This window comes from Acomys minous, assembly GCF_964271855.1.
Source record: "Acomys minous genome assembly, chromosome: 4".
Classification (NCBI taxonomy): domain Eukaryota; kingdom Metazoa; phylum Chordata; class Mammalia; order Rodentia; family Muridae; genus Acomys; species Acomys minous.
The window spans coordinates 19,924,348-19,945,503 of NC_140486.1; the positions used below are offsets into that span (position 1 = coordinate 19,924,348).

At 44.7% G+C, this 21,156-nt stretch overlaps 1 protein-coding gene across 12 annotated transcripts in view; it reads right to left on the reverse strand.

The window, feature by feature from the left end:
* The window catches only part of LDLRAD4 (low density lipoprotein receptor class A domain containing 4), a 328,427-nt gene that overhangs the window by 23,786 nt on the left and 283,485 nt on the right, over positions 1–21,156 (reverse strand). For 9 of the 12 annotated variants that reach the window (XM_084779090.1, XM_084779087.1, XM_084779093.1 and 6 more), the window contains one exon: positions 1,489–1,643. In XM_084779090.1, coding sequence (XP_084635216.1) covers positions 1,489–1,643 — 155 coding nt within the window. Of the gene's footprint in view, positions 1–1,488; positions 1,644–9,108; positions 9,375–19,174; positions 19,336–21,156 lie in introns of those variants that run through there. The other 3 variants (XM_084779085.1, XM_084779084.1, XM_084779094.1) reach the window with 3 other exon arrangements.

A 21,156-nucleotide genomic window follows, 5' to 3' on the forward strand; every position in this document is an offset into this window, starting at 1 on the left:
AACTAGAAGCTATGCTAAGCTAACACGCAGGGCTGAAGAACCGCTGCTCATCTGTGCAAACTTGAGTGCTGCCGCCTTTTCTCATGTTGAGGTAAGAGAGTTGTGCCACACCTGCCAAGGAGTGGCTGGCATCCATACTCCTTATATTAAGGCAAAGCGAAGACCCTGTGTGGCTCTATAACGGCTTCTGCAACAAGATTTTCCTTGTCTTCCTTCTTTAAGCTCGGGACTTTGGAAGGATTTGCTTTCTCTTTCGAGATTGGCTCTGTAATGTCAGGGGTGGAAGTTGTGGACGCCAGATGACAGACCCCAGAAAGCCACTGTGGTATGTAAAGAAATCAACCAAGCAGGCCCAGAGGAGCTGGCAGGGAACCAGAAGAGACTGAGGAAGGCAGCAAGAGAAGATGAGGAAGCCAAAAGGAAGAGAGACTATTAGGCCAAATCCTGTCCACCACCACTGCCCCAGCCTGTGCTTCAGCTCTGGTGTGTATGCAGCATGTGCAAACACATACCCTTCCTGCTGCCTGTTCTGCTTACCTTTGCCCACAAGAACCACCAAACCATCAGGCTACCTGGGCAATGGCAGTTATACTGAAGTAAGACCCTGTCCTGTTGAGAGGGGTCCCAGGCATGGCTGCCAACCACACTACCCATTACAATGGTTATCCCCCCCACACACACACTCACAACATCCTCTCCTAAAGTCAGGCCTCCCTGAGGCAGTGAGCAGGCATCCGTGGCTCTAATAAAGGACGTTGTGTGAAGTACGTCTCTCCTGCTACTCAGAAAAGAGTGGAAGATGGCTAGTCATCTTAAATGGACCATTTCCTTGTCCATTACATACAGATTTACATACAGAATTACATACAGATTGTAAAACAGGTGGAAAACATGATGTCTCAGCATGCCCCTGGCCTCCCGAGCTTGTAGCACCCTACACCTCTGGCTTACCTCATTCCCTCTACAAGAGGCACACATGGCGTGCCATCCCACGGTCTCCAAGAATTGCAGACACATCTAGTGACACGTGAGGACATTGCCACTACTAGACCAACTCCAGGACTAGATTCACCTAATGCTTCACGAATGAAGCCAGACACCAAAGAGAAGGCATGAATGGGAAGGCCACAGCTGGCAAAAACAAACAAACAAACAAACAAACAAACAAAACCTAAGTTGGGCTAAAGCCAATTAACAGGCAGTGGAGGGAACTTTCAGAGGTGGAGGACATGAGCAAACTATTGGAGGGCTTCATGCCATGTTCCTGATAGGCTACTGGCTGTGAGTGAGAATTCCCTGATCTGTATACATACAATGTATTCACTTTTCCATGTTAACCACTAGCCCTAAGTCCTGAACACCTCTGTACTGCAGGGAGCTGCCTGGTGGGCTATCCTGCCTTCCAGCCCTTGCTATACCCTGTCTGGGTTTTGGAACACCAGAATAGACCCCAGGAGTAGTCCAGACGGCCCAGGCCCACACACTTACCGGCTGCAGCCCGTCTTCCTGTCTCTGGCTCTGGTTGGGGCGATTGATGAAGGAACGTGTGGAGACTTTGTAGTGGTTCAGCAGGCATACAACGACCACCACCATCACCGTGACCACCAGGACAATGATGAGGACCTGTGCAAACTCCAGCTCCGCTGCAAGGAGGAAGAAGAAGGACTGTGAGCAACGGCCCAGGCACCGGCACGCGTTCCTGGCTCTACGGTGTCTGCAGCTACAGGCAGGCTTGACCCCTCACACAGATCCGGCCCCCATAAGGGAGACAGAAACTATGACTACACTTTGGAGGAGGGAGGAGGAGGAGGAGGAGGAGGAGGAGGAGGAAGAGGAGGAGGAGGAAGAGGAGGAGGAAGTGCAGTCATGAAGCTGGTGGGTGGCCAGACCAGGGGCGGTACCTGAGCTCTGCCTTCAGACACCATGGGTCACTTGCAGAGCTTCAGTATTGTAACTTCTCAGACAAAGGGAAACGCTGGGTGTGCCTTGTCGCACAGAGCTCTGTCACTCAGCTTGGTGAAAAGTTAAGACCCGGTCTTCAAACTTAAGGGCTTAAGAAAACGTTATGCCAGCCCGACCAGACCTTCAGGATTTTGGCTACAGCTTTCCTCACTGACAAAGCAGAGTACAAGGTCAGTCCAATGAGCCCACCATGGGCAGCTGCTAAACTGGCACCTCTTCACGTTGGGCCAACCTCAGGGCAGCTCAGACTCTCTCTTCAACTCTCTTCCTGTTGGACAACACCCAACAGCTCTCTACTCCAGAAGAGCTGAGAGACTCTCTCAGAACTGATGCTGCACCCACAATTACACCTATAAAGCTCTCTAAAAAAACAAACAAACAACAACAAAAAAACCAAAACCAATTTATCTCTACAGCTGAGTCCAGTGTCCCAGAGTACAACTCACAGGAGTTTTACACTAATAAGAAAAGAAATATTAAGAGGCCAGCTTCAGCCTCCAGCTTCAGGAGGATTTGCCTTTGTAAGTGACTTAGATGCGCATACCTCCATCCTGCAGTCTGTGTCTGGGTTCGGTTACCGCTAGGTTTCCAACACTAAGGTTACAAATGACTTCTGCCAGTCGTTAATATGCCATGCATACGTGCGTCTGGTGGCCCTCCCTGATTTAGCATTTCTGACACGATACTGAGCTAAGTGTACAGTCCGGGTTTTTCACGAAACTATGATCACAAGCCTGTTGTGGTTTACATTACTTTCGCAGTGTCTAGCACCTGGTGGTGCCTGGCAAGGAGTTAAGTGGCTTCGACAGTAAAAGGAAGAACAAAGGATGACTCAGGCCCAGAGAGGGGACTCATACACACAGCTGCAGGTGCGCTTTCCCTGAGGACAGCTGCCAAGACAGGCCTGCGCCGGGTGGCTGCAGAGAACACGGAGAACGCCTGCAGAGTCCTGGGAACCTATGCCACGAGTCCAGTGACAAATTCAAGGGCACACATCTCTGCACAGAACATGAAGGAGGCAGGAAATTAGTTCTACTCAGGCCAAGGGAAGTGAGCTTAGAAATGCAGACTGAACCGTAATGCCCTGTTTGACCAACTGCATTTGTGTTTTACAAAGAAACAACAGAGTTGTCACAAGCTGCTCTTCAAGGTGAAGCTCGCCTAGCATTTACCAGGGTTTCCTTTTGTCAAGTGATCATGTTGTGGAGCAAAAAGAAAGCAGGTGACAACAATAAGACTGCCACATGAGCCTTTGTTTGGTTAACCCTTCACTTGCTGGCTCTTCCTAGAATAGCTTTTCCCTGGACGTGAAAGGCTGTGAAGATGCAGCAAAGAAAATCAAGTTGTATTTGTATAATGTAAATATGTGATTCCATAGGCCTTTCTGTATAACTGAATTTCATCTGAAAATGATCTTAATGTAGAATTTTTAACACACTAAAAAATTTAGCACTATAGAATAAAACAGTCTAATGTGACTGAAGCCCCTCAGCCCTTCCTGACTGCAGCCACCCAGGCCATCCTGGTGGGCAGTCGAGTCTGGTGAGCATGCCTACTAAATAAGTACCTCCTCCTTCTCCTCCTCCTTTTAATTATGAGCAAATTATTGGAGGGGTTGCCAAGGAGAAGGATAGAGGCACTATAGGCAAATGTGCTAACACAAATTTGTCAGTAGACTATCAAGAAAGACCCCTTAGAAGGATGGATTAAGAACCACCTGATGAAAAGCTACACTAAGCGATCTTGCAGGAGAGAGCATGTTACCTATACCCTATACGCTCGTCGTCGTTGCTGGAAACTTGCCCTTTTCCTTTTTTAAATATGTAATTTAATTTTTAAATATCATGTTCATGTGTATGTGTGCGTGGCTACATGGCTGTGAGTATACGTGTGCCTGTGAAGGTCAGATGAGAGCATCAGATCCCGAGGAACCGGACTTGCAGGGAGCTGTGAGCTACTTGCGTGCTGAGAACTGAACTTCGGTGCTCTACAAGAGCATGGGCTCCTAAAGGGATGGACCATCTCTCCAGCCCTTTGCCACTTACACCAATTTAATAGGCAAAGCTGTGCATACTGCCAGGCAAGATGACCAAACCAGGTACAAACCTGCTCAGCACTGGAGAGGACACGGCAGGAAGATGGTGAGTTGAAACCAGCCTTCACTACTATGGTGAGGCCTTGTACACAACACGTATTAAAATATGTACCTTATTATTTATTTATTTATTTATTCATTTTTAATTTATATTGTAACTCCCCAATTGCTAGCAACTTCTGATCTTTTCCTAGAGTTATGATAATTTATGCTTACCTTTCTTATAATTAATTTGCCTTGGTCTATTTGTAGTTTTCTCATGAACTTCTTATGCACTTATGAGAAGTATTTAATATTTTAGGTCTACAAGTTTTTTGTTCTAAGCAAGGGTGAGCAAGATCCCTGTTCCATAAGCAGTGCACAGCATTGCCCCCTTTAAAAGAAAGCTTCTCACCTTCTTCCTTCTCATGAGGGCTGGGCTTCTTAGCCTCCATGCCAAGCTTTCCTGTAAAGCTGCTACATAGACTCACTGGAGCTGCCCTACCCTTGCTGAGCTGTCTGCAGCTGTGCAACTCGCCCTGAGATTTCAAGCATGAGCTCAGAGCCCTGGCAGGGATGTCTCAGCCACAAAAGCTTCTCAGCAGTGTTAGGAGTCCACGGGTACCAGAGTATCAGGAAACCAAGACATGCAGGGCAGGGTGAGGTAACAGATTTACACAAGGGCTTTGGAAGTATAAATAGGGTCCCTGGGGATGGGACACTGGCCAAGGCAATCACCCTAGCAGTAATACCAAGTGGTACCCTGGGGCAACAATACACTGAGGAGATGAGCCACTCAGCCCAGGCATGAGAGGCAGCTCTTCCAACGGGCAAGAAGGAAATCCAGGGTGCCCGGTCCCTAAGGCCAGAATCTTAACAAGTCATGGCTAGCAGCAAGCGCAAGTCAGGATCCCTGTGCTGCTTCTCAAAGCCCCACCCTGTTAACATCAGGGTGTAGGACCCATAGCTTAGCACCACAGCCTGCAGGGCTAGGGTGGGAAAGGCGGCTCAACAAAAGCCTGGCTATCTGAGTTTGATCCCTGGAGGAAAGAGATGACTTCTCAAAGTTGTCTTCTGACCTCCAGATGAGTGTCACGGCATGTACACGCTGGCGCAGACACCCACACCGTACATCTGCATGCACACGATATCATCAAATTAAAATATCTTAAAGTCTGTCTACTCTCTGAACTTGGGGCAGAACAGTCCACGAGAACTGATCATTTCTTTTCTCTTTTAAGTTACAAGAGATAGAAAACTAAAAGCAGGAAAATGTGAAGAATAAAAATATCCAGCTCTAGGAGATTCTCAGAGTGAAAACCGCTAGACCCCAGAAATGAGCAGCTCTCGAGGTCCTGTTCTGTGGAAAGCCCCTCTCTGACGCCCTCCTTCCAGCACCACCCCACATGCCCATCATCCCATTTATTTTAAGCAGGAGCCTCTGACCTAGATCTGCACAGCTTGTCTTTATGTGGCAGGGGAAAGGGAGAGTGAGATGGGAAAGGGAGGCCAGGGAACATGTGACAGGAAGATGTTTTGGGTTTTGCTTTTGAGGGACAGATTAGGAAGACAATGAGTTTTGAAAGAAATATCGAGATGGGAGTACCTTTTAAGCCCCCGGGAATAGCAGCATTTTAAATGGTAACAGGATGCTTTTGAGGTTTCCTATTTTCCGTGTCACCCACTATGGATTCTGAGCACAGCCTGCTGGTCAGATTTCCCTTGATTTCAACAGTTATGGCTATCAAAAGGCAAAAGGCAGCCATGTGGGTAAGGATTTGAGGCTGAACCGAATTTCCAGGCTCCTGTTTCTTTTATGGGACTACAATTCAAGGTGCAATGGAAGAGTGTCATTGGCCACCCAAACACCAGAAAATTTATAATACATTTAAAGCTTACAGGAAGGGATTACAGTGCCTTTAATATTGTAAGAACAGTGACAATGACAACAGTGATGATGGCATCTCTGTCTTTATAGAAACATCTCTAAGAAATACTAAGCTGTATCGTGGGGCACTGCAGGATCAGGACTGTGAGGAGTAGGCTGGTCTGGTCCTTGGTCCAATGAGGCCCTGAAGTGAATCATATTGGAGGCGTGAACGTCTGGACTATTTTTAATAAGCTCTGGGGAGATGTATTTGTACCACCCTTGGGTTCCTAATATAACACTCACTTCTATTTGTAGGAAGGCGAGCACCATCTTCCATCCAGCCTTTCTTCCATGAATGCATCCTCATCTGCAGAAGTCAAGGTTTCTAGATATCTAATTAGTTTAAAGTTCCAGATGTGTTATGTGTTCCCTGACAGAATCCTTAAAGGGGGAGGGGCACAGCGTGGGCCCCATGAGCCTTTCCTTTCACCAGCAAAACAACACTTTGGCGGTATGTGGGAAAGCTGCCATGAAAAACACTTATGTCATTTTGCCAGGACCAGCCACTCCTCACAGATCTCCCAGTGACTCACCTCCCAGCCTTACCAGCAGCAACCCCTCTACGTCGTCGTCACTCCCCTTCATGCTACAATCCGGGAACACGGAGACTGGAGGGACCAACCTGCCACTGAACCCCACCCTCGAGGCGGCCCCCTTCCCAGCCAACCCTCCGGATTCCGAGGCCAGCCTCCAGGCCACTGGATCCATCTTGTTTGCTTTCTACACAATCACCTAGGGTCTGCATTTCCTTCCTGTCTTTGTCCTGCTTGGCAGAAACGGGGAGTGACAAGATGACAGCCATGGGGGTGGGTGACTTTTTACTTACAGCTCCGTGGCTTTTACACTGCTGTACGCTCGTGTAGTGTGGTAAATTCTTTTTCCCAAATCCTAGAACTAAGCAGCAGTGGTAGCAGGAAGGTAGGTGGGGGGTGGGGGGGTGGGGGGGGTAAGTGGGTGGGTGGGTGGGTGGGGCAGGAACTGGGATCTACTTGCCTTGAGCTTGTGAACTATTATTATAAACACACTCTTGGGGATCTGAGTGGTTGAATGAGAAACTCACACTGTTAAACTCCACAGATGAGGTGTCACGTGCAGCCTCTTACAAAACTGACTATAGCTTATGATTAGATTAAAACACTTAAGTTGCTCTAATTTATTTGTTAATGAGTAGAAGAACAAAAGAGAGAAAGAAAAACACAGCACTTCAAAGACAGGCAGGTTTTTTTGCCAAGTGCTGGCACTATCTCCCCTTATAAATTCTTCTCTGACTGCTTGCTAACTGGCTCCTGCCCTTTACGCTGCCTCCTGAATGTATGGAACCCATTCTGTACCGACACGCCTTTTCTTTTTTTAATGTTTTAAATTAATTCATTCATTTTACATCTCAATAGTTATCTGACACTCCTTTTTAATGTTTGACCTCTGACCTTCTATAGATCAAGCCCTGGGCTCTATCTTGTTCACCCATAGTTTACTGAGGTATGGTAGCATATATTACATATGAGGTGATCAGTCCAAAGGAAGGGGCTTCAGTTTCCTAATTTGTTTGTACACTGCCTAGCATGGAACCATATTCTGACAAACACCAACAACTTTAATAATTCTAACGTTTTGCCAGAAGTTTTCAGATACTGCACCAAGCACCCAGCATTCCTACTTAAAGGAAAGCACAGATTGCCAGCAGGAAAGGGGGCTCACGGTTGCTCTAATGATCTGCTTATATATTCCTATTATATCCCTATATTTATATAAGGCAGTTTGCATAATAGTAAGATTGGAAGTGGTATCCCAGGATCTGCAGATGAAAGGAGTAGCACAAAGGCCCTTCTCCTCACCTCCAGTAACAACCAAGCGCCACCCATGGCACAGGTGGGCAGGTGGCAGAAGGCAAGGATTAGTTTGAGTAAGGGGTCTCCAGAATACAGACTCTGAAAGTCTATCTGACAGAGCACCAAAGGCCGAAGCACCCTCCCAATGCAGCCACTTTTCTCTACATACGTCACAACCAAGAGTGTACTGATCTCCTTAGAAAAACCCATGCTCCAATCCAATACGGCTGACAGAAATTTCTTTTTTTTTTTTTTTTAAAAAAAATCAGCAGAGGAGTTAGAGTAATTACAAACCTTTTTTTTTTTAAAGTCTATCCCCTGTCTTGCTATAAATGGGAACTAAAATCATAATCCTCCTTATAGGAGTCACCTGAAATTCACCTTCATTCACCTCCACATGATTAATTAAGAAAGAGTCAGAGAAATACAGTGGCACGTGTAACTGTCATACCCACAGTTACAAGTGTGGCTCCTGAGTGCTTGCTAGCTGCCAGTCTGTTAGCCTCTCGATTTCTCTAGCTTGCCAGCACTCTTGGAGTCGATTTCTGTTTCCTATTTCTCCTATTACCTTGATAAACCAAAAAAACTAGTCAATGATCCAACTGTATTTGAAGAAATACATTTTTTCTTCCAAATGTTGTTTGCAGCCACCCAGAGTGAAAAGAAAAAAAAACACTATCAGAAAAAAGGAGAACATTTTTATGGCATAAGAAGGGAAAAACAAATATCTATATATTCATACACAAATATGTATATATTTCATATATTTCATATATATATGAAAACACTATCAGACAAAGGAGAACATTTTTAGGGCATAACAAGGGAGTGTGTGTGTGTGTGAGAGAGAGAGAGAGAGAGAGAGAGAGAGAGAGAGAGATCTGAGAGGAACAAGTTAATTGCAAACCAAAGAAACTAGAAAAGCTGCCTTAAGATTCCCCCCTGATAGCACTGACAGACTTCTCTGAGGCAAAACAAACTTCTGTTCCCTTGAGAGAGTCTCCAGTATCCCACTCTGGCCTCCAACTCACTCAGCTCACTATGTAGCTGAGGAAAACCTCGAACTTCTGATCCCTGCCTCCACCTCTCAATTTCATGGGATGCACCACTATTGACAGGTTTGAGAAAAACAGAAAACAAGAAACAAAAAACTTCCTGAGGAGGACTTTACTACTCTGCTCAGCTCTGCTCAGACCAAGCTCCAAGAAAAAACCAGAACAGAACAGAACACACACACACACACACACACACACACACACACACACCAAACCCCAAAGTTCAGGCACCGCCCCAGCTGCCCTTTGCAAATGTACCTTTTTTAAAGAACAGGTCTTTAAATTGAACCTCCTTCAGTGTGCTGTTGTTCAGCTGGTCGATGGACATAATCAAGTCCTTTGCAAAGGAGAATCCAACTGTGGCACAGCCCACCCTGTTCAAACCATCCTTCAACTTGAGCCAATCTCCACTCCAGGCAGCTCAGAGCTGTAGTTATAGCCAATGCGAGAAAGAGTTGGGGGGGGGGGGGTTCTTAAGTCAGTCTCTCTCTCTCTCTCTCTCTCTCTCTCTCTCTCTCTCTCTCTTCTCTTTCTCTCCCTCCTCTCTCCTCTTCTCTTCTCTTCTATTCTCTCTCTCTCCTCTCCTGTCTCTCTTTCCTCTCTCTCTCTCTCTCTCTCTCTCTCTCTCTCTCTCTCTCTCTCTCTCCTCTCTCTCCTCTCTCTCCTCTCTCTCCTCTCTCTCCTCTCTCTCCTCTCTCTCCTCTCTCTCCTCTCTCTCCTCTCTCTCCTCTCTCTCCTCTCTCTCCTCTCTCTCTCTCTCTCTCTCTCTCTCTCTCTCTCTCTCTCTCTCTCTCTCTCTCTCTCCTCTATCAGCAGGGGCCCAGCCCAGGTGCTAGACTTAAAACGCTGTGGCTCTGACCACAGACTGTGACTACCAATTATCAACTGCCATCAACAGAAATCAGGAGGTCTGTGGCAGGAAGCTGGCAATGTCACAGACGGTAAGCCCGACTCTCCAATCCCAAGAGCACTCGGTGTTGTTGACGACAACACATATCAATGATTAGTCTGCATTTCTCTGGGTTTGGCTTCACACCCAGACAGGTCATATCCAGACATGTCACACCCCAATCTATGTCACACACACACACACACACACACACACACACACACACACACACACACACAGGCAAGCAGAATGCAGCTAGACAGTTTATCTTATTCTAGTACATTCAATAATCTTTTTATAAGAGGCAGATAGCAATTCAGACTCAGCAGGAAAAAAAAAGGGAGGGTTCCTTAAAAATCCGAACATAGTGTTTTTTTCTTTCCTCTCTGCTGGAAGCTTTCAGAGTTGAGGAAGTAGAAAGGGTGCTTGCCGTGACAACATGGCAAGCAGCAATGCCAGCCTTGTGTATCCAGCTGCCAGCATCCACCACCACATCCCTCCTCCTAGAGGCTAGGCTACAGGCGGTCTTTCTTGATTCTCCACCCCGCAAAGTCCCCAAACAGCTTCCAGCAGCTCTCCCAGCAGTGACAGCTGGCACTGCCTCACCACAGCAGGAAGGGCTCACACCATAATCTCTTATCTCGCTCTCATGGCATGGCAGCACAAGGGCAGCATAGGTAGAAGCCTATAAACGCTCACCCTTCCTTACTCTGCAGTTTTAGTTCAACCAGTTCTGAAATTACAGAAAAACCACCCCAGGTGATACAAAGGAACCATTCCAGCAGGAAAGCAGAGACCTATCTCAGGAAGGCTCTTCCTGGGGTCCTTTATACAAGCACGCCCTCTCTCTCTCTTGAGGTCTAGACAAAGTGTTTTTCAAATGTCCATAAAACCTCTCTTATGCATTCTGATGTCCCGAGGCTGTGTGGAGAGGCTTCGTGGAAGGCTTGCATGTCTGTTACAGTTTTCAGAAAAAGAAAAAAAAACATCACCTGGCAGCCACAGTGAAAAGGGCCAAGTGCCATGGTCACACCGCAAATAACTCCAGCCACAGGCAGTGCACTCGGCCGGCCGAGAATAGCTTTTGTTTTTCCTTATTTAGGGTAAATAGGAATGGCATGTGGGCCGTAACAACAGCATTGGCTGTAGGACAAGTTGTCAAAGCAAAACTAAACTGTTGGTTGCCACCAGAGTTAGAAAGAAGGGTATTGACATCAGCAGCCAGTCCCTGCTGAGAGCACAGGAATGCCACCTGGGGCATGACAGCAGGACCCACGCACTGAGGACACTACTCTCTCCTGTTCTAATTATTGGACACAGGAACACCACCAAGCAGAAGGTTCAGCACGAAAATTTACATTTGATCATGTGGTCAAGGCAACATGACCATACATAGCTCCTTTCCTTAGGGACACTTGTCTTGACTTTTCTCAGGGTTATACTGCTGAGTGCCTATTGGGGGGGGGGGGCCAGGGAGGGAGATTCAAGTAGATTCAGAGAGTCCCTAGCTCATGGAATGCTCTAGAACAGCCAGCTACAAGTAGTAGAAAGTACTTCCACTTCTTCAGCCCTGCCCTGGTCCTCAGCTATCTCTTGTTCCTAGAGCCCAGAGACCCTTACAGACTGGGATGCCTAAGGTGGTTGCCATGGTGGCGCATGAGGGTGACACCACTCAACAGGGGGAGAGAATATGATTGCCTTCTGAGTCTCTTACAATATTGGGGATGTGGCCAGTTTCATGGGATCTGAAACTGCCTTTTGTTCTTTGCTACTGAGCATGTTTGCATTTTTGAAATAGACATGAACAACTGACTTTGGAGTTTACATTTTCAGACTGTTCTAAACACTTCGTGTGTCTAGAAATCTGCTGAGCGTAGGGGCACATGGCAGATGCATGTCTGCGAGTTTGATTGAGGCCAGCCTGGTCTACCCATCAAACTCCAGGCCAGCCAGGACTAAGAGCGAGACCCTGTCTCAAGCAAAACAAAAATCGAAAAGCAACCAACAGGGCTGTCCTTTTAATGGACACACATTTGTATTGTTCAGTTGACTCTGGGCATTTCGGTCATAGAAACCAATTTGAATTAAGCTCTGATCATTCTGTTTAAAATGAAGTTTAAAACTTTTGACCTTATAGATGAAAGTTTATTTTAAGCTTGCTAAACATGTGTGGAGGGACACACACACACACAGAAACACACAGACACACACAGATATAGACACACACATAAAGACAGACACACACAGGCACACACACAGACACCTATACAGAACACACACACACACACACACACACACACACACACACACATACACACACACACAAATGACTGCTTTGTATTCCCATGGGAGAGTCACTGTAGACTGCTGAACACAGTGTCTACAGAAACAGGCTGTGTCTGCAGTGTGCATAGCACATGGCCTGGTTTCTGTTGCCCAGGGCCTTACCCCAGCATTTGCTGAGGGGCTATCTGTGTTGGTTCCACAGGTGAGTCCCTTAACTGTTGTTCTTACATCCTTAAACACACCTAAGGGGGTTGCTCCTGCAAGAGAATTCAGAAGTCAAATCATACAAACACAGGGCATTAGCTCACGACAAACATCTCATTCTGTCTATAATGCATAAATACCAGCCTTTTTATATTTAGATTTGCTTTTTAATGTCTTAATTACTTATTTTTGATATTATAATACATCATTTCTCCCTTCCCTTCCTTCCTTCCAAAACCTACCATTTACCCTTCCTTGCTTTTGTTCAAATTTATAGCCTTTTAAATTAATTTTTGTTACATACTTACATATATATAAATATAGTTATATACATATATTCCCAAATATAAAGTACAACTTGCTCAATCCATATGCTATTGCTTTATGTATAATTTTAGGCTGACCAGCTGGTATTGGAAAACTAACCAGTGTGCCCCTCTCTGGGGAAGACCACTCCTCCCATCCTCAGCACTCCTTAGCTTCCTGTAGCTCTCTGTGTGGGCTTGAGGCTTTGTGAACTTTCCCCCCATCCATGTTAGCATGTCTGTTAGCACTGCCCTTCTTCAGCTCCTGTTTGGGCAGTTATGTTGGTCAGACTTTATGGGTGTTGTTTAACTGGTAAGTGCCAATGCTTCTTTCCCCTTAATTGAGAGAAAATGGCAGCACACAAACCTGAAGGCCACAGGAAAAAGTAGTGCCCTGGACAAAAGGACACAAGCGTGATAGTGCAAAAAGCAACTGGAACCACATGCTCATCTACTTTGTTATGAAATGACATCTATAAGACAAGCGCTGGAAGGCTTTACAAATATTAGTTTTCTAATTAACTTTGATTCCAGATGGGGTTACCTCACACAGACATTTCACGAGGGTTTGTCGGTAGCAATGTAGACACGACAAAGCAGCATGATGACATCACTACAGCTTCCTCTAGAAAAGTCTTCAGTGAAGTAATCCATCTGACACACATTGTGAAGTGTTTGCAGCCCTCAGGAGGAAGCACACAGGCCTTGACTCTAACCCTACAGATGGATATGCCTTTCCTGAGGTCTTGTCTCGGGTTCCATTGATAGGTCACTGTGTCGTAAAGAACTGACCCTGTGCAGAGTACTGGCTTTCGGTCATGATCAATATAGGACAAATTAAGGGAGCTGAGAGCCTGGGAGTTCATCGAGGACCAAAAGAGGCAGAGCTCAGAGCTGGGCCAGGCAGGAGTATCCTCTGCAACGTAGGGATATTCGTTTATATGATCACATTTAGCATGTAACCTGGCCCAGCCTCAGATTTTCTTTTCCATCGTGGGCTCCTTCACCATTACTGTTCTCTTCTCTAGTCCAAACTGAAATCCTCACAGATAAAGATGATTTGAAGAGGTGCAAATACCCTTTCAGAGTCTATGCAACAGGAAGCGGGCATCTATAAAAATCTAGAAACTTTCCAAGCTCTGTATATTGTCATCACACCAACCCTAAAAAGCACATTTTCTTATTCCCAACTTGTTGATGAGGGATCTAGCATGCAGAGAGTGTGAGTATTTAGTTCAAGAGTAAATGGATGGTAGAGATGGGCGGGAGATGGACTATGGATTTGGAACTTCCCATTCACTCATCCTTTTGCTTGGCAAGCAGCAAACCAAATATCGTTCATCAACAAATGTAAAACTTCCTGAAGCTTACCAAAGGATATCAGCAGATTGATAAGCACTTGCTTTGATTTTTTTTTAATCCTGATTGCCCATTTTGGACATTAAGGGATATATTAACTCACAAATCCATTTCCACAAGGCTCTTAGGACCATTTTGTGTTTCAAATGCTTGCCGCCCCATTAAGAATCAATGGCTCTGTCCATTATACATTCCTATTCTTTGGGGTTTTTGACTGTGCTGTACTATTTTTCTCTGAGATGAATTTTTCCACATAAAAGTTATGCCTTGGAATTTAGTGTTTACAAACTGAAACAGTATATTTTAAGAGTTCTTAATGCTCAAAGGTCAAGAATGAAAACTTTAAAGGAACATAAATACTATGTTTCTAAAGACTCAAAACATAGTAATAGTTTGATATTTGTGGGTAGTAGCCCGTAGCATGGAAAAATTTACTAATGTACTTTAAGTGCTCAAAAATGCAACACAGAGAGGCCTTTATATAGAAACCTATATGTGACCAACTAGTTCCACATGGGTATAAATGTTAATAATTGCAAAAGTGTGTGACTCTATGAAGCCAGCAGGCCAACAAGATGGTTTAAAAGATTATTAAATAGTCAAAATTAAATACTGTTAAGATAACCTCTTAATAGAAAGTGAAGTCCACATATTGACAGATTTCAGACTTTACCTTACATGTCATCTATGTAACCATGGCATTATTTTTCCCCTAAGGAAAAAGGTATTTCATATTTATGGTGGTCTGGATGTGTAATGCCCAAGCCATTCCCTACTACGTGGGATAAACACCTATGAAAACGACAATTACTTTTCCAAATATTAGAAAGCACACAGACAGTAAAAACTTTTAGAGTGGCCAAACTCATTTGTCACTTCCATGCGAGTGTTTCCAGGATGTTACTAGACCTTGTCAGCTTGACTGGGCCCATTTACTCCTCTGCAAAATAGGCCTGAGAATACTGACTACATGAGGTGCTTGAGAGATTGCAAAGCACTCACTAATCAGAGCCTGGTCCTGAGATCTATAGCATCTCTTGAAGCTCATCAGAAATCTACAAGCTAAGCCTGATTTTAACAAGGTCTTAGGCCAATGAGATGGCTCAGTGGGTACAGGTGCCTGCATCCAGGCCCAACATCTTGAGTTTACTCCCTAAACCCTACACGGTAGCATGGAAGAACTGAATCCTAAGAAGAGCTGCCCTCTGCCCCTCTGCCCTCCACACTTACACATGCATGGACACACACACATAATTTAAACAAATAATCATATTTTTAAAAAGAAAATTACTTTAATCGCAGGAATACCAAAGCTCAGGTCTTCCCTGAGGTGGGGGAAATTGTGTACAGCATAGTGAGGAAATGAGAACAGATTCAGGTCTCTCTTTTTTTTTATGGTGACAATTCCACAATGATTTTAAATAATGGCAATCCATGTGCAAATGTTTGTGTGTATGTGGACGGACAATAACAAGGCTGCCTTCCCGGCCTAAGGGCAATACCAGTACCGCAGGGTGGGTGCTAACTATTCTCCCACGAGCTGCTGTTGCTCCTATTCCCTAATGCTTTAGGAGAACCAGGAGGGGTGGACAGTGTTACAGGGCCAATGAGAATGGCAAACAGAGTCTCATGTTGAAATGTGATTTATTTTTCTCGTAATACAGATTTTTAAAATTTTATTATTTGTGGTATGTATGTGTGTACACGTGTGTAAGTGCCCATGGGGACTCAAAGGGACATCTGATCTTCCTTATATGGAGTTACGAGTGGCTGTGATCTGCCAGACAAGCATGCTGGGAACCGGGCTGGATTTGAACTGTGGTCCTCTGGAAGAGCAGCCACTGCTCTTAATTGCTGGGCCATCTCTTCCAGTCCTCTACTTTTTTTTTTCTTCTTTTAAAAAAATAATAGTTATGGGCTGGAGAGATGGCTCAGAGGTTAAGAGCACTGCTTGCTCTTCCAAAGGACCCGAGTTCAATTCCCAGCAACCACATGGTGGCTCACAACCATCTGTAATGAGATCTGGTGCCCTCTTCTGGTATACATAAAAAAAATAAAAATAAAAAATAAATTTAAGAAAACAAGAAAAAAAATAATAGTTTGCACTTATTATTTGACACTTTCATACATTTGTACTCTGTATTTGATAATACCCAGCCACCATTCCCTCCTCCTAACTCCCCTAGTACACGCTCACCCCATCACATTCCCAACTTCATGTCTCATTGTTGCTGCTGTTAGTACTAACCCTCTGAGTCTGATTACTGCCGCCCATGGGGGAGGGGCCATTCACTGGGGAATGGGCAACCTACCAGTAGCCACACCCCCGAATGAGAGTGACTTTTCCTCCCCTTCACAACCATCAACTCCCACTATGTCCTCCATCAAGAGTTGGGTCTCAAGGGCCTCTCCTCCGTTCATGCTGGAATTCTGTCTGGCCTGATCTTGTGCAGGTAACCAAAGGTACTATGAGTTGGTGTGTGCAACAGAAACGCCACGTGGAAGCACAAAGGAGGGGCACGTAACCAAAGTAATATCAGTGTGGATAACAGCAGAGCAATACTCACACGGGGCCAACTGACATCTCAAAACTATCTGAGCGCGTGCAACTAGGCCATTTAGTTCTTATAACTACTACCAAATGAATACTGGACATTATAACCTTGAATGTGAGTGAAGGCACAGAATGGTGGTTAGCTTGGCTAATGCCACATCGTCTGTGTTACACCTATTACTAACCACTTGATTGGATAATTATAAATATAGGGGGTCCCAGTAGGACCCCTGAGCCAAACCTGGTCTCTAAAAGGGCTTTGGTCTAGAAATATCCTCAAAAAGGATCAAAGAGTGAACCATTTCCCTAGGACAAGGGCTCTTGGAAGGGACAGGGCCATTCACGCTGCCATTTAGAAAGCGGATCATATTAGTTTCTGTTCTGTTGCTGTGAAAAGAGACCCTGACAAGAAGGAACTTAAGGGAGAAAGGATTATTTTGCCTCAGGGTTCCAGGAAAGGTGCAGTCCACAGTGGTGAAGGAGGGCACAGCAGCTGGAGCGCAAGGCTGGCTTGGCAGTCCGGAAGCAGAGCGGTCACATTTCATACACACACACACACACACACACACACACACACACACACACACACACACACACACACAGGAATCAGAGAGAGAAAACAGGAAGTGGGGCCAGGCTATAAAGTCCCAAAGCCTGTCTTTGGTGATGCACTTCCTCTAGTCAGGCTCCCTCTCTCTCTCTTAAAATCTCCTTGGCCACCCCGAGTTGTACCACCAGGCAGGCACCAAGTCTTCAAGCATATCGGCCTAACTGGAATGGTTCATATCCAAACCACAAGGAAGATCTTCCCACACCACGGCAGATGATCTTGACAGAATAAAGAAATTAAAATAAGGTAAAATGTTGGTTAAAAGGTAGTGCACACCTTCAATCTCAGCACTTGGGAGGCAGAGGCAGGTAGATTTCTGTGAATTTGAAGCCAGCCTGGTTAACAAAAATGGGGAGGCCTGGTGGCTCTCAGAGGATGGATAGCAGCCTACCAAGAAGAGACTTGATACCCTATGAGCATATACAGGGGGAGGAGGTCCCCCTCAGTCACAGACATAGGGGAGGGGAGTAAGGGAGAAAGCGGGAGGGAGGGAGAAATGGGAGGATACAAGGGACAGGCTAACAATTAAGATGTAATATGAATAAATTAATAAAATATAAAATTTAAAAAACCACAACAACAACAACAAAAAAGGGAGTTCAGGACAGCCAAGGCTACAGAGAGAAATGCTGTCTAGGGAAAACAAAACAAAACCAACAACAGCAGCAAAAAAGTATCAGTTTTCCAGAATAAAATATCCCCTCTTCTTTCATATTATTTATAACTTATTATATCCATAAACCTTCCCTTTCTTTCCAACTCTAAGTTAGGGCTCACTGGAACCTATTCTAACACCCTAAACACCAACACACCTAAGTCACCGCTCAAGTCCACCTATTTAGTGAATCAAGAAGTACTGAAGATGAAGATAATTTTTAAGTCATTATATCATTGGACCTCTTTGTTTAATCCTTCTCCATAGCTGGTAATGGATCAGCATATAAAGACAGGAAAAAGTTGGGTAGACACAAACCCCCTTCATGGCTGCATGATGACATCCAGCTATGAGGTAAAGGCAAGCCAGGCTGGCTAGCAGAGCAGACAGCCATGCTCACTGGAAGCCTATGTCTGTCTCTCTGTGGCAAAGGGAGGTATGGTCTTGTGTTAGTTAAAAGTGACCTTAAGGCCGCTGTTCTCCACCACACTCACATCAAGAAATAAATAAAATGCAGCCAAGCAGAGCAGCAATAATAAAAATGTCCAGAGTTTCACCAAGGGGTTTCTGCCAGAAAGATACCCAACCCTGGTTAGCAAATAAGACTTCTCCCCCTGCCAAAAAAAATTTAGAAGAGCAGATATGGAAATGCTTTTACCATTTTTTTTCTATAATATACTTTACAGAGAAACTTTCAAATTAGTTTCTCTCACGAATGTTCTTAGAGACGGAAATCCTGGCCACAGCTGGCTGCAGAGAGGCATTTCAGTCACACATACTTTTCTTGGTCATTTTCTTTTTACTCAAGCAGATTTAAAAAAAAAAATCAAATGGTGAACCTTTAAGATTCCAGATAAATGACTTACAAATCTCAGGTACAGGTTCTCTGCAGCCACATTTCAGTGATAGCCCCCTAGCTGCAACCTAATGCTAATGAGGAGACCAGGTTTTAGAGACCCTCTTCCTACCCAGTGATACTCAAGCTTTGGAATTGCTCACGTGTTCTCTCATTTAATTGCTGGGATGAATTCAGTGTTCCGAATACTATGGACCCTCAAATCACACCCTCAGGATGTTGGACTAATACTGACCCATCCTATGATGGGTCTTGTATGGACCCATTGTACTCTTGTATGGAATGTGACTCATTTTAAAAATATGTATTCTCTAAATAAACATATCATTTAATAGGCCACTTCTGTGCCTCCCAGGGGATCAGGCTATGGCTCCCATGGTCTTATTGATTAGGACAAAGAACTGATAGACAGGTACCTGCTTTGACTCAGGTCTCCATGAGGAAAAGCAAAGCCGATCCCCTGCCCCCACCCAGGACCAAGGCAACCTGGAACTTCGGTCCCCACCTAGCGCCTGCTTCCACAGTCAGACTCCTGGCATCTAAACTAGGTCACCGACAGGAAGCTTGTTCATGACCTCATGAAAACCACTGAGAGTCAGAACCCACCTGGGTTGTCTGGATCTGGAAGGAAAGCTCTCTCTTTTCTCTCTCCCTTCAGGACTCCACTATGGCTGCCTATGATATGATCTCTCTCTTGATGCTCTAGAAATATAGTCTATCTCGCCCCGTGATGCTGATCCTTGGACCTTAAGTCCTGGTCTCCCCTTTCAGAGTCCTGTGACCTAACAAAGGTCTTCAGAATGCTGTGTTGTGACATCTCTGTCCTAGGAACCTGCAGCTTTGTTTTGTTTTTTGTTTTTAAGTTGCAACATATCATATAGGCTTGATATGCCAAAGTTTTTAAATAATATCATCTTTCTTAGGTAAATGTATTTTTAAAAATTAAATTTCAATGCAGCCTCTGATATTATTTATAGAAGACTAAGCGTTTCTTTTGCCAATTTAGAAATATTTACTACATATAAATTCGTTTTAATTTTGTAAGAAAAATATGATTCATCCAAATATACACAGTGTTGAAAACTGAACATAAAAATTAGTCAAATTCACACACATAAGAATAGACTGAAGAGCTCCACAGACCTAGTCCCCAGGAGAACAAACACAATCAGCAAACCATTTTAAGAAACCATTTAAAGTCTCTGAAATTTGTCTAAAGTGACTCAGCAGATTAACAGACATTTACTAAAATAGATGTACTACATTTTCATAAGATTAGTGGGACCCTGCAGCAAATAAGCCACACTCCTTCCCAACGTCCATGGGACAGACTCACTCCCAATGGCTATTGACTCCTGAGGGAGAAGATGGCACCTCCATGTGCGACCAGACACATCAACTGGCCTTAGACACAGGTTAAGTAACAGGTGGCTATTATTGCAGGATATCTGATCACACTGTGAACCTCGAGATTGTGCTTTACTGGAAAAGCCTGTTTCTAATTGTGGTGTGGCTCAGCCCTAGCACACACCTCTAATCCAAGAGCTTTCTGCTGTAAGCAGGATTAAATAAAGTTAACCCTAAGTTAAGATGCAGAGCAAGCAACCAGTTGACAGAAGTGAACATAGGAGGAAAAATGATAGAAAGTAAGAGGAAGTCAGGAGGGCGGATAGGGAGCTGCACAGGAAGTAGAAGTGAGGAGTATTCAGTTTGAGGGTCTTTTGAGATGCTGTGGAGAGGTAGTTTTTTTTTTTCCTTCTGGGATGTTGGCTAAGAAAAAAGGTCAACTGGGTGCTTTCTCTGCCTCTCTGAGCTAATCAAGCTTTCACCCCAGCATCTGACTCCAGAGTATCTATTGGTAAAATCGAACATTTGAGATTTTTGTTAAGAACAACAGGTTGTTTTGTCAAGAGGCCTTCCTTTCTCTGTCCACTTCCTCTTCCTTCCCCACTTTTCGAAAGGTCCTCACCAAGTAAGGAAGGCTGAGAACAGCGGAGACTCACCTCTATCCTCCCCTAATGTGGAGGTTCCACGTCAGGAAATGCAAGAGACACAGAACCCGCTGTCACCTCCCACTCTCTATCTGGTGAAGCAGGGCACAGGGGTGGAGATTTACTGAGATAAGTGGCCCAATGTTCCTGCCTCACATGGGGGTGGGGAGGTGGGGGTGGGGGAAGCAGTGACTGAGAAGATCTTGGCCAGAGTGGAATCAGACCACAGGAGAGAGGGCGCAGCGCCTCTGAAAGGCACCGTGTATTTGGAAAACAATAAGGGAAAGCTCAAACATAAAGATGGTTTTTAAAATAGACACTTCAGTAGTAACTGACTAAGATGCAGCTGCAGCCTTGTAGCTGGCACATTCTATACAGAATGAAAACAAAAGTTAAGGAAAGTTCTTTCAAAGTCAGACCACACCTCAAACGCAAGCATAAAAATGGCTCTGCCCTGTTGTCTAAATGTCACATTTTTAACAGAAAGACTTAATAGCACCCATCATTAGTGCATTAAAAAAAAACTAAAGGAAATGGTAATTACAACAATAACTGTGATTGTATATTATACATTATATTGATAAATTATCATGTGCT